The 16,012-nt window shown below is 35.9% G+C and overlaps 1 protein-coding gene across 1 annotated transcript; it reads left to right on the top strand.

Moving 5' to 3' along the window:
- Positions 1–8,777: 8,777 nt before the first annotated feature.
- Positions 8,778–12,201, top strand: LOC107475287 (uncharacterized mitochondrial protein AtMg00810-like). The gene is made up of 2 exons (XM_016094915.1): positions 8,778–8,856; positions 11,762–12,201. Exons 1-2 carry the CDS (start codon positions 8,778–8,780, stop codon positions 12,199–12,201), a joined length of 519 nt encoding a protein of 172 aa, XP_015950401.1.
- Positions 12,202–16,012: the final 3,811 nt, after the last annotated feature.

The raw sequence follows: 16,012 nt of genomic DNA, 5'->3' as shown, positions 1-16,012 counted from the left end.
ACTTGAATGTTGTTTTGGATGGTGACTTGGGAAGGGAGACCTCCCCACACTTAGACAATGCAAGGTCTACTTCTTTAGGCTCTTCTTTAGTTATTTCCACCTCTTCACAAGCTTCTTCAATTTCAACCTCATCCCCTTTGTTATGTGGCTTGGTGTTGTCTTCAAGAGCTTCATCTTGTTTAATGGGAGGTGGTTCAACTTTGGATAGGAATTCATTGATGAATGAATCCATCTCTTGATCAACCTCTTCATATTCTTCAATTTCAATATACACCATGCCAACTTTTTCCTCTTGGTAGCTTGTTTTCGACTCGTTCTCTTCCTCATTGCTCACCAAAGGTATGGGAGATTGTGCACACTCTTCTATAATTTCAACTCCATGTCCAATGGGAGAGGATTCAATTGTGGATAGAAATTCATCCATGATTGAATCTATTTCTTGATCAACTTCAACTATGACATGCCTTGGAGGTTGCGCACCCTCCTCAACATCAATATCAAGCTTCTTGGGAAAGTGCTCCATGATGCTGCATTCCCATGGACTTTCAACATCCCCTAGATCTTCAACCACTTCTTCCTTTTCTTCAATGATCATAGGCTCCTCCAATTGCTCTAATACAAAATAGCCTCCCTCATTTTCCACCGGGTTTTCCAATCTCTCCTTCATGCTATGATCTTCAATGGATTCTTCACATGTGGCCACGGAAGCACCTTGAGTGTTCAAAAATTTGTAGGATAAGGTGGGGATTGGTCCATGCGGGATATAAGATTTTGGAGTGTAGAGGTTAGACTAGTGATAGAGGCAAGTGTGGTATGAAGCTCTGTTTGCCCTTGGTGAATAACACCAAGGGTGTTGTCATTCAGTGGAGGTTGGGGTGGATAGGAGGGTTTATTATTTTAGAGAAAGGGTGCGTAGTAGGAAGGTGGTTCTTCTTGGTAAGGGTATGGAGATGGTGTGTATTGAGGTGGTTCTTGAGAGTAATTGTGTTGGAATGGTGGTGGTTCCATGTATGGTTCATATGGCTCATAAGGTGGTGGTTCTTGAAAATCACAAGGAGATTCACCATAGCCATTGGATTGATATGCATCTAAAAATGGCTCTTCTTCATAGTGCATTGGTGGGGGTTATTGCCATGAGGATTGATCATAAGCATATGGTGAGGTTGTTGCCATGAAGATTGATCATATGCATATGGCTCCTCCCACCTTTGATTATCCCATTCTTGATACATATTCTCATTGAAATTCTCATTTCCTACAACATAGTTGTAATCACACTCATAGCCAAAGTGAGAATTCATGATAGTAAGAGAGGGCAAAAAAAAAAATAGGAACAAATAAAGAGAACAAACTAAAAACTAACAAAGAAGCAAAAAGCAAACATATTCACAATATTCACATATATACAATAACCAATAACATAACACCATTGCATTTCCCCGGCAACGGCGCCATTTTGACGATTGGATTTTTGACGGTTTAGAATTTCACAAATGAAATCTCGTCGAAGTATAGTCTCTAAACCAACAATAATCCTCTTAGATAACTCAAGAGTCACTAATTACTCAACCAAAGCCAAGAGGAACAAAAGCTACACTAAAATCCTACCAAGCATTTCATCAAACACTTGGAAGGCACAAAAGAAAAGCAAAGCAAATTGACAACAAGAAGAGAATCTAACAACAATTATTGAAAGAAATTAACAACAACAATCAAAAGAAACACAATTATTATGAATTACCTTGAATTGAATTGAAAGAAAGTAGAAGGAACAATACTAGATCTACAACAAAATATAAGAACAACACAAAAGAGATTACACCAAAAGAGTAGGAGAAGAATGAATGTAACTACAAGGAATTGAGAAGATAGAAGTAGAAGAAGATGAATCTAAATCTAGATCTAAGAACTAAACCTAATCCTAATCCTAATTCTAGAGAGAAGTGAGAGCTTCTCTCTCTAAAAACTAGTTCTAAAACTAAACTAGTGAGTGTGTGTTATTCCCTATATTGATTCTCTCTATCTTCATTCCCTCCTCTTCCCCTTAATTCTTCATCCTTATATTCCTCTTCCTTAGCATTTGGCGCCAAAATGGGTTCAGAAACCCTCTCAAATCGCTAGGCACGTGTTGCATTAGTGAGGTCATGTGCCATCATCGGCGCGGGCGCGCACGGTACGCGTGCGCGTCCTTGGCCAGTTTCGCAATGTGCGCGCAAGCGCCTTGTGCGCGTGCGCGTGCATGGCTGACTTTGCTTCTTTGACTTTTTTATGCTTCTCTCCACTTGTATGCTTCCTTCCTTACTTCCTCTGATCCATGCCTAGCCTATTTCAACCCTGTAATTACTAGCAAAGACATCAAGGCATCTTATGGAATCAAAGAGAAATTAGAATTCATCAAAATAAGGCTTAAAAAGCATGTTTTTACACTTAAGCACAAATATAGGAGGGACAACAGAACCATGATAATTCATAGGCTAAATGTGACAAAAGGTTATCAAATTACCCTAAACTCAATACAAAATAGACCATCAAATTGAGGTTTGTCACGCGTCCGCGTCACCTACGCGAATGCGTGGCCCTGTAAAATCGACGTAAACGGGTGTATGGCAGCAAGTTGTGATGGAAGCACAAACCCCATCACGCGAACGCGTCGCCTACGCGTCCACGCCAACCGCGCGAACGCGTGCTCCACGCATCCGCGTCACATGCGCCGCACAGCTTATCCAAATCACCGCCAACTATCTTATCTCTTTTTCCCCAAATTTAAATCTTTTCTTTCTCTTCTTTTTCTTTTTCTTTTTTTTTCTTTTAATTGGTGTTGGAAATTTATTTGGGTCATTGTTTTGCTTGTGGATTATTAAGGAATTGTTTGACAATTATGTATTACTTTTTATAAGGTTGCTTGCATGTTCAATTTAATACTTTCAATAACTTATTTACCATGCATGCTAAGTGTTTGTGAAAAAGCCGTATGGCATCACACACTACTTTTCTGTTATCCTACTTTCATACCTGTTTTTCACAAAACTCTTTTTATATTTTATTAAGTATTTATAATTGTCCATACAAACATATTGTTAGTTTGAAAGGTTTGGTAATCTAACTTGGACATTGAATGCTTGATCTATGCTACTCATGTCTTTACTGGCATGCCAATAAATACCTTGCATTTAACTATCATCACATGTACTTGCTATATTTCCAATGATGACTTTTCACATGTAGTCATGACCATGTGTTAACGTCATTCTTCTTTACTGTGCATTGATTACCACCTTTCCCGTTCTCTTCCTTGCTCTAACCCTTAGCTTGAAAAGTTACTTTCTTTTTCTATTTTTAGGATGGCCACCAAGAAGGGTAGAGAGAAAGCTACTCCCAAACCACTGGCAAGGAAAGGAACAAAAAGAGCACCAGTTGAGGAACCACAACCCCCATCCACTTGCACATCTTAGCATGCACCGAGGACGGTGCAATCTTTAAGCGTGGGGAGGTCGATACCGACTTCCAAGGGTTAGTTACCTTCTTTTCAACACCAATACTCTATTTTCTTTGTTTGTTCATTGTTGCATTTGCATATTTGATTGCATGTTTGTTTGATTTTATGCATATTCTACTTGGTTGAAAAATAATAAGTTTCTTCTAAAGACCCTATTTTTGAAAATTTTCACTAATTTAAAATCAAAACTTTTTGTGTTAAATTTGTTTGAAGTTGTATTTGGAACATGGTTTTTGAGTCAAAAAACACAACCTGTGAGATTTTGAGCTTATTTATATGGTTACACTATTTAACCATAAATTTTTATTCTTGTGTGTTTTCTTCTCTATAATTGCAATCTTTGCTTTATTCCATTCTATATGTCCATTATTTAGTGTATTTACATGCTTGTATATGATTGAGGCCATTACTTGTTTTTTCTCACTTATCCCAAATAGCCTACCCTTTCAATCACCTTTGTTAGCCCCCTTGAGCCTTTACCCCTTCTTCTATTTTATAACCACATTACTAGCCTTAAGCAGAAAAACAAAATAAAAATCCCAAGTTGAATCCTTGGTTAGCTTAAGATAGATATTGTGTATAAATTAAGTATGGAGAATTTTATGGGAACATGGGATGAAAAAAAAAATAAAATAAAAAAAAGGGGGAACTAAATTGAATAAGTTATCTCAAAAAATTTGGGAAGCATGCTCATGTGAAATCAAAATAAATTAAGTTACCATGTGCATAGATAAAAAAAAGAAAAAAAATTTGAGTACTTAAATAAGGAGATACAAAAATTTTTCCAATGCAAAATAAAAAGAATCAATGCACATGGGACAAATTTCAAAATTAAATTTGGTACATGAGCATGTAATACAAAAGTGGGGAAAATTTGAGTAAGTAGGTAAAAGAACTTTGAATTTATATAAAGTATGTATGTTAAGTGAGATCTTAAACTAATCAAGGATTTACTTTGTTAGCTCACTTAGCCTTATATATACATCCTTACCTTTACCTCAGCCCCATTACAACCTTGAAAAGACCTCATGATGTTTGCATTGGTATATTAAATATTTGTTGATTGGTTAGATGAAGAACAAAGTTTAGAAAGCATGACTAGAGAAGAGTAGAGTGAATTACCCTATACACTAGAGATATTAGAGTGCACATACACTACCAGTGAGGGTTCAATGCTTGATTCTATGTTCCCTGCTTTCATGAGCTATCTTCTTACAAGTTTACTTGTTTTCACTATATGATTTGAATTAGTGGAATTTGAATTATTTTTTGTCTTGGAGAACTTATTTACTTTTAACCAAGTAGGTAGAAACATTTTGCATGTAGTTGCATTCACATAGATAGGTTGCATTGCATACTCTCTATCATTCCTCTTCACTCCTTTATAGTTTTTCTTGAGTTTAGCATGAGGACATGCTAATGTATAAGTGTGGGGAGGTTGATAAACCTCTATTTCATGGTTTATCTTGTGCTCAATTGAGTGGTTTTTATCAACTCTTTACTCACTTATTTATACTATTTGCATGATTTTACTTTTTTCTTCCGGATTTTGTGCTATGATTGAAAACATGCTTCTTTGGACTTTAAATTTGCTAATATTAATCTTCTCTTATTACCATTAAATGCCGTGATATGTGTGTTAAGTATTTTCAGAGATTACAGGACAAGAATGGCTTAGAGAATGGAAAGGAAGCATGAAAAAGTGGAACGAATACAAGAAACTGAAGGAATTGCCAAAGCTGTTAGCTTGACCTCTTCGCATTCAAACGGTCATAACTTGAGCTACAAAGGTCCAAATGAGGCGGTTCCAGTTGCGTTGAAAATCTAACGTCCGGGGCTTCGATTTGATATATAATTTTCCATAGTGGCTGTACAGCTAGGTGACACGAACGCGTGCTCCACACGGACGCATCGCAGTGACAAAAATCAGCGTGGCAGATTTCGCAACCAGCGAATCCTTGGCTATTTTCGGCCTAGTTTCAAGCCCAGAAAACACATATTAGAGGCTATAAAGTGGGGGAATATGTTCATTCATCATACAACATACATTCATACATAGTTTTAGGATTTAGATGTAGTTTTTAGAGAGAGAGGTTCTCTCATCTCTCTTAGGATTTAGGATTAGGATTCCTCTTAAAGGATTTAGGATTTATTTCTTCTTCATCACAGGTTCAATGTTCTTTTACTCAATTCTCTTATACTCTTCATGTTAGATTGATTCTCTATTTAAATGTAATTTGAGAAATTTTATATTTATGATTGCTTTCTTCAATTTATGTTATGATATGGTGCAATGGCATTCATGTTAGTAGAGTAGGCTCCCAACTTGGTTTTGGAGTTGATTAATATTAGAAGACCCTTGAGTTGGAATACTCAAGAGTTCAACTGTAATTGGTCCGTTGTTGGTTGGCTTGTTAGTCACTAACTCTAATTCTTCCCAAGGGAGAGGATTATGACTTGTGAATAGAAGTTGACTTTTAACTTGACTTTCCTTCATTCCTTGAGGGTTAACTAAGTAGAAACAACTACTAATTATTAATTGATCTTGAGAAAATTCCAACAAGGATAAAACTTTCGATTAATCTTCTCCTAGTCAAGGCTTTTTATTGTTATTATTTTATTTTCTCTGCAATTCACTCTTCTTATTTCTTAATCCAAAACCCCAATTTATACAAACTCATAACCAATAATAAGAACACCTCCCTGCAATTTCTTGAGAAGAAGACCCGATGTTTAAATACTTCGGTTATCAATTTATTTAGGGGTTTGTTACTTGTGACAACCAAAACTTTTGTAAGAAAGGAATTCTTGTCGGTCTAGAAGCTATACTTACAACGGAAATTTATTTGTGAAAATTCTAGATCGCGCAAGAGTTTTGTTCTTCAGGCATGCTTTGTTTAAATCTATAAAGTCGACGCACATGCACCATTTACCTGAGTTTTTTCTTACCATTACCACGTTTGAGAGCCACGTGGTGAAGCGGATTTCTTTGATGAAGTTGGCCCTAAGGAGCTTCTCTGTCTCTTCTAAGGCTGCCCTTGATTTTTCTGCCCCGATGTTTCTCTTCTTCTGAACTATAGGTCGGTTTGTCCTGTTTGTGGCCAGTTTGTGGCAGATTACGTCTGGGCTTATGCCGGACATGTCTGCCGGGGTCCAAGCGAATAGATCGGCATTGGCTTGTAATAATCTTATTAACTCCGACCTCTGTTGTCCCTGTAGTGCTTGACCGATGTATGTTACCTGTCCCGGTGTGTGGGTCAGTTGAATCTTCTGGAGCTCATCTGCTGGTTGAGGTCTTTCTTGGGTGTCCCCTCGAGGATCAAGCTCGGCCAGGGGCAAGACTTTCGTGCCATGTATTGATTGAACTTCACGTTGTTTCTGGCTTGTGTCCGATCTTTTTAGGCTTGCATTATAGCATTGCCGAGCTTGTTGGCGGTCAGAATGTATTGTCGCTATCTTGCCGCCTTGTGCCTGAAATTTAACACATAGATGATAAGTAGATATGACTACTCTGAACATGTTCAGAGCAGGTCTTCCGAGAATAATATTGTAAGGACTAGGGAAGTCAACTATTAGGTATTGTATGTCTAAGGTTCTTGATAACGGGTCGTCTCCCATCGTGGTCCTTAGCCATATATAACCCTTGATCGGCACTCTTTCTCCAGAGAATCCTACTAATTCTTCGGATGAGGGTTGCATTAGTTTCTCAGATAGATTCATTTTTAAAAAAGTAGAGTAAAAGAGGACATCTGCACTACTACCTGGGTCCAAAAGGACTTTTCTTACCAAAAGGTCGCCTGTTTGGATAGAGATTACCATCGGATCGTCTGAGTGAGGGGTGGCCGAGCATATGTCAGTTTGGTTGAAAGTGATTTCTAGGTCCTGCGTATCTTTGTTGTTTGGTGGCGTTGTTCCTTTGATTGCTAGCATTGCGCGGTAGCTTCGCTTCCGTGCCGAGGTTGTTTCACCTCCTCCCGTGAATCTCCCAGATATGCAGTTTATAACCCCTTTAGGTGGGTTGTTGTTTGACCATTTGTTGGTATCTTTGCTTGCCAAGGTTTGCTGGCGTTCCTCTTTGTTCCTGTCGCTCTCTTTGTATTTCCGTCCTTTGATGTACTTATCTAGGAGGCCCTGCCGAGCTAATCTTTCTAAGAGATCTTTGGCTATCATGCACTCGTCGGTTGTGTGACCATATTTTTGGTGGAAGGCACAATGTTTGCTCTTGTCGACGAATCGCTGATCTTGGTTGCTCCCAGCTCTTGCTGGTGGTTTTATAATCTTGGCGTTGAGTATCTCTTTGATTATCTTTTCCCTATTCGTATTGAATCTGGTGTAGTTGTCAAATTTTGTGGTGAGCTTGAATGGCTTGCCGAGGTCTTTAGTGCTCCCCGATCTGGGTGTTCTATCGTCTCCCCTTCTTGGTCTTCTTTCAGTTTTGTCGGCCTCACGGAGTTCTTCAATCTCCATTTGTCCTGTTGCTTTTTTCCAAAATTCTTCTAGTGTCTTTGGTTTTGTAACCGCGATTATTTCTCTGAACTTTTCGGGTCGGAGACCGGCTTTGAGGGCATATAGGTGGACGGCAGGGTTGAGATCAGGTATTTCCATGGTGGCATCTGTGAATCTAGTCATATAATCCTTCAAGCTTTCTTGTGGACCCTGACGGATGGTGCTGAGATAGTCTGATCCGTATAAGTAGATTCGTGCCACTGCAAAGTAGTCGATGAAAGACCTTGCTAGTTCCTCGAAAGAAGCGATTGATCCTGCAGGTAATTTCAAAAACCAAAGCAAAGCAGCTCCGTCAAGGTAAGCAGGGAAAGCTCTGCAAAGCACATGATCGTTATTAGGTCCGTTAAAAAAATCATAGATTGAAATTTTTTAATGTGAGCCCGGGGGTCACCAATCCCCTTGTATGGCTCAAGAGAGGAAGGGAGTGTGAAATGCTTCGGCATTTGATAATTCGTGATCTCCTCAGAGAATGGGTTGTCCAAGGTTAGCTTCTCCTTGGGGGGGGGGAGGTTGACACCTATTAGATCGGTGCTGCCTTGGGTTGAGCCTTTGGAATTGCCCTCCTCTCGTTCGCTGTTCTGGGTTGATAGCTCTGCTAGCCTCTTGACTTTCGCTTGCAGCTCAGCCATCTGGGTCATAAGTTCGGTCTGACTGAGTTGATGAATTCCGTTGTCAGCCATGTCGGAGGGTTGACAAACCCTTCGCAAAAGAAGAAAATAAAGTGTAATGTGGAAATAGAGTGGGGTTAGATATCGGGCCCCACGGTAGGCGTCAAATGTTCCGTCCTGAATGCGCCGAGGTCTGTAGCTTTCAGTCGAGCACCTGGATCCTTGATCGAGCTATACGTCATCCAGGTACAGATTTGTGGTTTTAAGAGATGATAATAATAAAATCAGAGTGTGTTATGTGACTTGAGCCTTTATGAGTTAGGGGGATTAGTTTTATAGATATTGTGCGTTAGTGGTGGACCTCGTAGGTTCCGATTCCTCTGATGAATGCAGTTATCAGTATCTTTGACTTGTATAGAGTCGTGTTTGAGTAGTGTAGTCTGTTTGAGGATAACGATTTTAGAATATAACGTTGGCCTTATGATTAGTGACATGTGCTGTTTTGTTTGTTTCCGTTCTTTGAGGTCGGTTCGTGAATGAGTTTGGTTGCTGATTATTATGGGGTACACGTCAGTATCTCACGGGAGTCTTGTATGTCCCTTGTTTTACTTTTAACTTACTAGCAGTTTCCAAAGCCATAAAACTTTTGCATTATCATTTTTCTAATACTGACACAACCTATGAGATACAGAACAAGAATACTTGGAAGATGATCGAGTTTTCTAAGAAAATTGGAGACCTTTACACATTTTCGAATCCAACACTACATCCAATGTTACCACTACCAAGAAGCATCATTGCATTCACCATGCATTCCCATGCTAGGCTTACTAATGACAAAATAGATCATGCTCATATAGTCACACCTGATTTAAGGAAAAATTTAGTCCATAATACATTCAGTTTACATATAGATATAGGGAATAAGTCAAATGATATAGCCAAATTGTGCCACTAAAGATTAGGCCATGTACCTGCAAAGAAAATGATTGCTATAAAAAAATCATTCTTTCATTACTTGTTCAGAATACAATTATCCATGTAAAATTTGCCATTTTGCAAAACAAAAATAGTTACCGTTCAAGCTTAGCTCTACAAAATCTAATGATATTTTTTATTTAATTCATATGGATATTTGGGACCTTTGGCAACCCCTTTCATTGCTGATCATCGCTATTTTTTGACAATAATATATGTTAAGAGCCGATTCACATGGGTATACTTTATGAAGTTGAAATCTGAAACTCAATCATTGATAAAGGATTTTGTAGCCTATGCTAAAACACAATTTGGAAAGAAAATAAAAGACTATAAGTTCTGACAATAACCCTTAATTCAACTTGCCTACTACTTTCTATAACTCTAAAGCATGATTCATCAAATCTCGTGTTAAAACACCACAACAAAATGGAATGGTGGAACGTAAACATTAACACATACTTGGCATGACTAGAGCTTTCATTTTAAAATCCTGAATTTCAAAATCATTTTTTGGATTTTTGTAGTGGGATATGTTGTCCATTTGATTAATAGATTGCCAATGTCTGTTTTAAATGATCAATCACCATTTGAAGTCTTATATTCTGTCAAACCCGATTTGATAAATTTAAAGGTGTTTGGATGTCTTGTTTTTGCATGTACCAGCACTGGACATTGAAGGAAATTGAATGCCAAAGCAAGAAAATGTATTTTTCTTGGATATAGGCACAGTATTAAAGGTTTTGTTCCGTATGATTTATATACACGAGAACTTTTTCTTTCAGGACATGCACATTTTTATGAAAATATTTTTCCATTGAAAGGCTCTACGGCCATAACTCTAGTACTACTGTACATGACCCTAATCCTTTAAATGTCAATTTGAATTTAGATCCTTTTGATAGTATCTTGCATAATCATACTGCATCATCATCCAGTGACATTGCACAACATGATAACCATAGATTGGTCATTCATAACACTATGATGCCATCTGCATTGGCATCACCACCACTTTTAGTTGTGAATCCCCTCCTCAAAATCCCATACCACCACCATTAACCGATCTTCAACCTGAGCTTAGAAAATCCACAAGAACACGACAACAGCCCAGATACTTACATGATTACCAATGTGCATTGTCGCCATCCACAATAGCAAACTCAACATTTTTCAAGTATCATCTTTCAAATTTTGTGTCATATTCCAATCTCTCTCTGAAGTTTAGGTCCTTCTCCCTAGCCGTGTTTAGTGTCTCAGAACTGAAGACTTATGATGAGGCCGTGAAGTAGGATTGTTGAAAAAATCCAATTAAAGCAAAACTTCAAGCTCTTGAGAACAACAAGACTTGGACATTTACTCATTTGTCTCCTGAAAAGAATGTTGTTGACTCGAAGTGGGTGTTCAAAGTTAAATTCAATGCTGATGGGACAGTAAAAATGCATAAAGTTAGGTTGGTAGCAAAGGGCTATACTTAACGTGCTGGTTTCGATTACTTTGACACTTTTAACCCCGTGGTGCGCAAGACCACACTCTGAGTCCTACTACCCATAGTAGTGCCTAAAAGGTCGGTTTCTCCAACAATTAGACGCCAATACGGATTTCTTGCATGGTGACCTCCCTGAGGATGTGTATATGAAGATGCCTCAAGGTTTAGATGCTCTGGGCCTCTGGCTGGTTTAGTTTACAAGCTCAACAAGTCCTTGTATGGACTTAAACAAGCGATCTGCCAATGGAATACCAATTTAGTTTCAGTTCTATCCGAGTCTAGCTATATCCAATCCAAGTCATATTATTCACTTTATACTAGGCGAACGTCCAGGGATTTACTACCATCTTAGGATACATTGATTGAGCGAATTAAGCAGATTTTGGATGTTCGTTTTTGCATCAAGGATCTTGGAAAACTTAAGTATTTTCTGGGCATGGAGGTGGCATATAATACAAAAGATTTAGCTTTGTATCAAGGAAATATATCACTACTTTGTTAGAGGAATTTGGGATGTTAGATTGCAAGCCTATTTCCACACCTATGGATTATTCAAGTCACTTAGCTAAAGACATGGGCACCCTATTGGATGATCCCACACCCTATCGGAGATTGATTAGAAAGCTTTAATATCTTATTAACACAAGGTCGGACACTGCTTTCGCTGTTGGAAAACTGAATCAGTAGTTGGCTCTCCAACCACTGCGCATCATAAGGCTACTATAAGAGTGCTAAGATATTTGAAGAATGCACCAGTGAATGGTCTTTTCTTTCATGTCAACACTGATTTCACGTTTACTGATTTTACCGATGATGATTGGGCTACATGTCCCGATTCAAGACGATCCGTTTTAGGCTACTGTTTCTTTTTAGGCACCTCTTTGATCTCTTGGAAGAGTAGTAAGAAGCAAACTGTGTCTCAATCTTCCTCTGAGGCCAAATATCGAGCGCTTGCGAATGCCACATGTGAAGGTCTTTGGCGGTTGAGGTTGTTGCAGGTTCTTGGAGTTGATCATGATTGGCTTTTCACGCTATACAGCGACAGCCAATTCACTCTTCATATGGCTGCTAATCCGGTATTGCACGAACAAATCAAGCACATTGAGACATATTGTGTGCGATAAAGCCAATGAAGGAATTCTCAAACTCCTGTCAGTTACCTCGGCCAACCAAACATCGGATTTGCTTACAAAAAATCACTAGCTCTGGGTCCTTTTTAGCCTTGCTATGTCAAACTAGGATTGCTGGATATTCACACTCCTAGTTTGAAAGGAGGTGTTAGTTGATATAGGTGATATCATCAACTTGGATATCAGCCTTGTACTATCTATTACATTAGGCGGTTAGTTAACTAAGTTCACTAATTGTATCATTAATTTACCTTAGTTAGAATTTAGAAATCTGTTAGATGTATCATTAGAAAGTAACTACGGTAGAGTTAGTTAGGTACTCTGAATTACAGTATATATATATCAACTCTTGTAATGAGTCTCATTTTTGAGATGCTCTATTTTACTTCACCAAGTTTACCTTTCACTTTTTTCCTTTTGCTCTTTGCCTCTCTTCTCTCATTGGTTTTCTTCTCTCACCATTGTTGAGTTTCTGCAACCTCAAATTGATCGTGCTTCTTCAAGCATAAATTGAATGGTCATTTTCACTCCTTCGACATCTGTTGGCATACTATATTACCTACAATAAAAAAATTTACACAAATACATTAGACTACATAATCTTTTTTATTTACTAAACACAAAATAAAAAATTTGAACTTTTAAAAAGCACAAACACCTTTTCAAAAAACTTTACCAAACAAAATCTTATCAAAGTAAAGTTAAGTGAGTGAACTATGATGCATGATAGTGCAAGCTTTGTGTCTCCTACATAATCGCTTAATAGAAACTTTTTTTCAAATCAGTTAGTAATAAAATTTAAAAAGCAGTAAAAAGTAGATCCAGATTCAATCTCCTATTTTTAAGCCATTGACAATTTTCAAAATAATAATAATAATAATAATAATTTCACTTGAAACTACAAATTTAAATTATATTCTACTATCTACATTAACAATTATATTAGAGGAAGATGTTCACGTATTCCACAGTACGACTCTGCAATTTTTCTGTTTCAATCAATTTTACCATCAAGATTTAATGTTAAAAATGAAACTGGTCCTGATTCAGTGGAAGTAATTTGGTGTTGACAGCAATTAAAAGAGCTGCAAAGTGGTCAAGCAACCGTTTGCCTTTTGCATCGGTGGATAATGCTCCAACATTTTCTTTTCGTCCCTGTCGACTATAATGTAACTTTATGTTAGCCTATAAAGGTGAGCCGAGCTGAGAATTTGTTGGACTATTAAGTGAATATTTAGTCCATTATGCCAAAATAAGCTTGTTATTTATTATTAGTATATATTTTCTTATTCTGTAGGCGATAATAAATAAAATTATATAAAAGAATTTATTAAAAATTTAAATAAAATATATATAGTAATTATTATTATAAATATTTTATAAAGTTATAACTAAAATCAAACTCTCAAAATTTTTAATATTAAAATGTTAAAATTAAAAAATTAAATATATAATAATTATTATTATAAATATTTTACAAAGTTCTAATTAAAATTAAACTCTTAGAATTTTTAATATTAAAATATTAAAAATAATTAGTATTTGTCTTAATCAAATTGAATTTGTTGAGAGTTAGAATCTCGCCTTATGTGTATAACAATTCATTGGCTAGTAGTAAACTCTTAATCAAGGAGCATCAATACATGGTTAGACTTGGCAGGAGTATCCGAATACGCGGATACCCGAGCCGTCCAGACCTGGTTGGGGAGGGTAATAACTTGACTCGAGTCAGGGCAGATTTTGCTTAGGACAGGGCATGGTCGAGTTTAGGTGTACCTGTCCCGGATATATACATCTAAACACTTTTTAGGAATTAGGATTTGCCTCATATCACATATTCAGTGATTCACATATTCAGTCCATACTCTATAGCCATGCAAGAGAAACCCAGTCATCCTCATCCAAAATCTTCTTCGAGCCTTCTCCACAAAAAACCTCATAGCTCTTGTCATCGTTGTTGTTGAGTTCATCGCCGCCTACACCTTCACAAAAAACCTTATAGCTCTTGAATTAATTACTTTTTTTAAAAAAATTATATCTTAAAATTATTTTATTTCTTCAAAAATCTTTTGAACATACAATGGTTCAATGAGATATTGAGTATTGAGAATTGAATATAATATTTTTAGGATAAATGGCAATATTAAACCAGCTTGCATGAGAATTTACGTGATTAAGCCAAACGAAAAAATGAGATATAGATCAGCCAAAAGCATATCTCTATATAATTCGAATCAAACCCTTTTGAACTAAAAAGCTTAGTAATTCGAATCAAGCACGTTCAAATTAGTGAGGGAGTTTGCAGTGTGAATAGTTCGAATCACACTGATTCGAACTATGCAAGGAGAAGTTCGAATCACCTCGATTCGAATTAGTCTTGGGGAGTTCGAATCTATCTGATTCGAATTACATGGTGAGAAATTCTGATTACAGTTCGAATGTATCTAATTCGAATTATGTGTACGTAATTCGAATTGGGCTGTTTCGAATTAAGAAGCCCCAAACGTGTATAAATATGGTGTGAACGTGAATTGAGTTCATTTGAGTGAGACTAGATGGCTAGTGAGGAGAGTTTTGTAGTGTTGATACATTATAGAGGGACGATTAAGAGAAAAACACAATCTGGTGTGAAGTTCACTGATAAGGATCCTCTGAATATTTTTATGAGACCTATGACGAGATTCGATGACTTCGTGAATTCTATAATAATGTGTGTGTTCGATCTGATTCGAATTAGTACTTGTGAGTGTGTGTAATTCGAATAAGTATGATTCAAATTACTATGAATTTGTAATTCAAATTGCACTAATTCAAATTGTATAGAAAGATGTTTTTGGTGGAACCTTGTAATGTTTTTCATTTTGGCTGAATTGTAAAATTAGTGTATGCTATGGGCTTATTTCAGCATTTTGCCCATATTTTTAAGTTTATATTTTCAATAAAAAGATATACTTAGTTCTATCCATCCTAAATAATTTTATATTCACTACTATTTATCTATCTAAATAATTATAACATTGATAGACTATTGCTTTTAGATACAAAAAATTTAAAATATATTTATTCTATTTCAAAAATTAATATTCATATTTAATTTAGAATTTCAACAAATATGACAAAAAATATTACATTTTTTAGTCAAAAAATAAAATATCTATAAATATATTTTTTTGCTTGAACTTTAGATTTTTCAAAAAAATTTGACAAATTAATAGAATAAAATCATATTTTTATAACATATATAAGAAGGTATATTACACATAAATAAAAAATGTTCGGTGTAATAAGAACACATATATAAATTAAAGTAGAATTTAGAAAAATGAAAACTAATAAAATCTTGAACGAAAGAAATATAAATATAAGAGAAACAAAATTATTAGACAGAAGACAAATAATTTAATCAATTTTATGTGTGTATAAAAGAAGAATAAAAATAAGATATATAATACCTTGTTTAATTTAGCAAGATTTATCAAAATAAACACATAGAATAAAAATATAAAAATAATAATAAAAAGAAACTAAATATCTGAATTAATATTAAAATAAAAAGTAACAAAATAATAATAATCTATCATAATCTTAATATTTTAATATAATTAATTAATAACAATATAATTATTCTACCATAATCTTAATCTAATCTTTTAATATAATTAATTCTAATTAAATAATTAAATAAATTGAATATAAATATGTCTAATCTAATCGTATAAAAAAATAGTAAATTTTCTACAATTAAACATTATATATATTGAGGATAAAACGTCATTTTAAAATGAGATTATTATTAATGACATAT

The sequence above is a fragment of the Arachis duranensis genome, chromosome 2 (genome assembly GCF_000817695.3).
Source record: "Arachis duranensis cultivar V14167 chromosome 2, aradu.V14167.gnm2.J7QH, whole genome shotgun sequence".
NCBI lineage: Eukaryota > Viridiplantae > Streptophyta > Magnoliopsida > Fabales > Fabaceae > Arachis > Arachis duranensis.
The sequence above is the reverse complement of the archived record's forward strand: the minus strand, read 5'-3'. Positions and strand labels throughout refer to the sequence as shown.

What these genes read in the sequence shown, in the direction of transcription:
- LOC107475287 (XM_016094915.1), top strand. Translation starts at nt 8,778, where the DNA reads ATGTTCCGTCCTGAATGCGCCGAGGTCTGTAGCTTTCAGTCGAGCACC. An exon ending in TCGAGCTATACGTCATCCAG is followed by an intron (nt 8,857 to 11,761) that starts GTACAGATTTGT and finishes AAACTGAATCAG; the next exon opens with TAGTTGGCTCTCCAACCACT.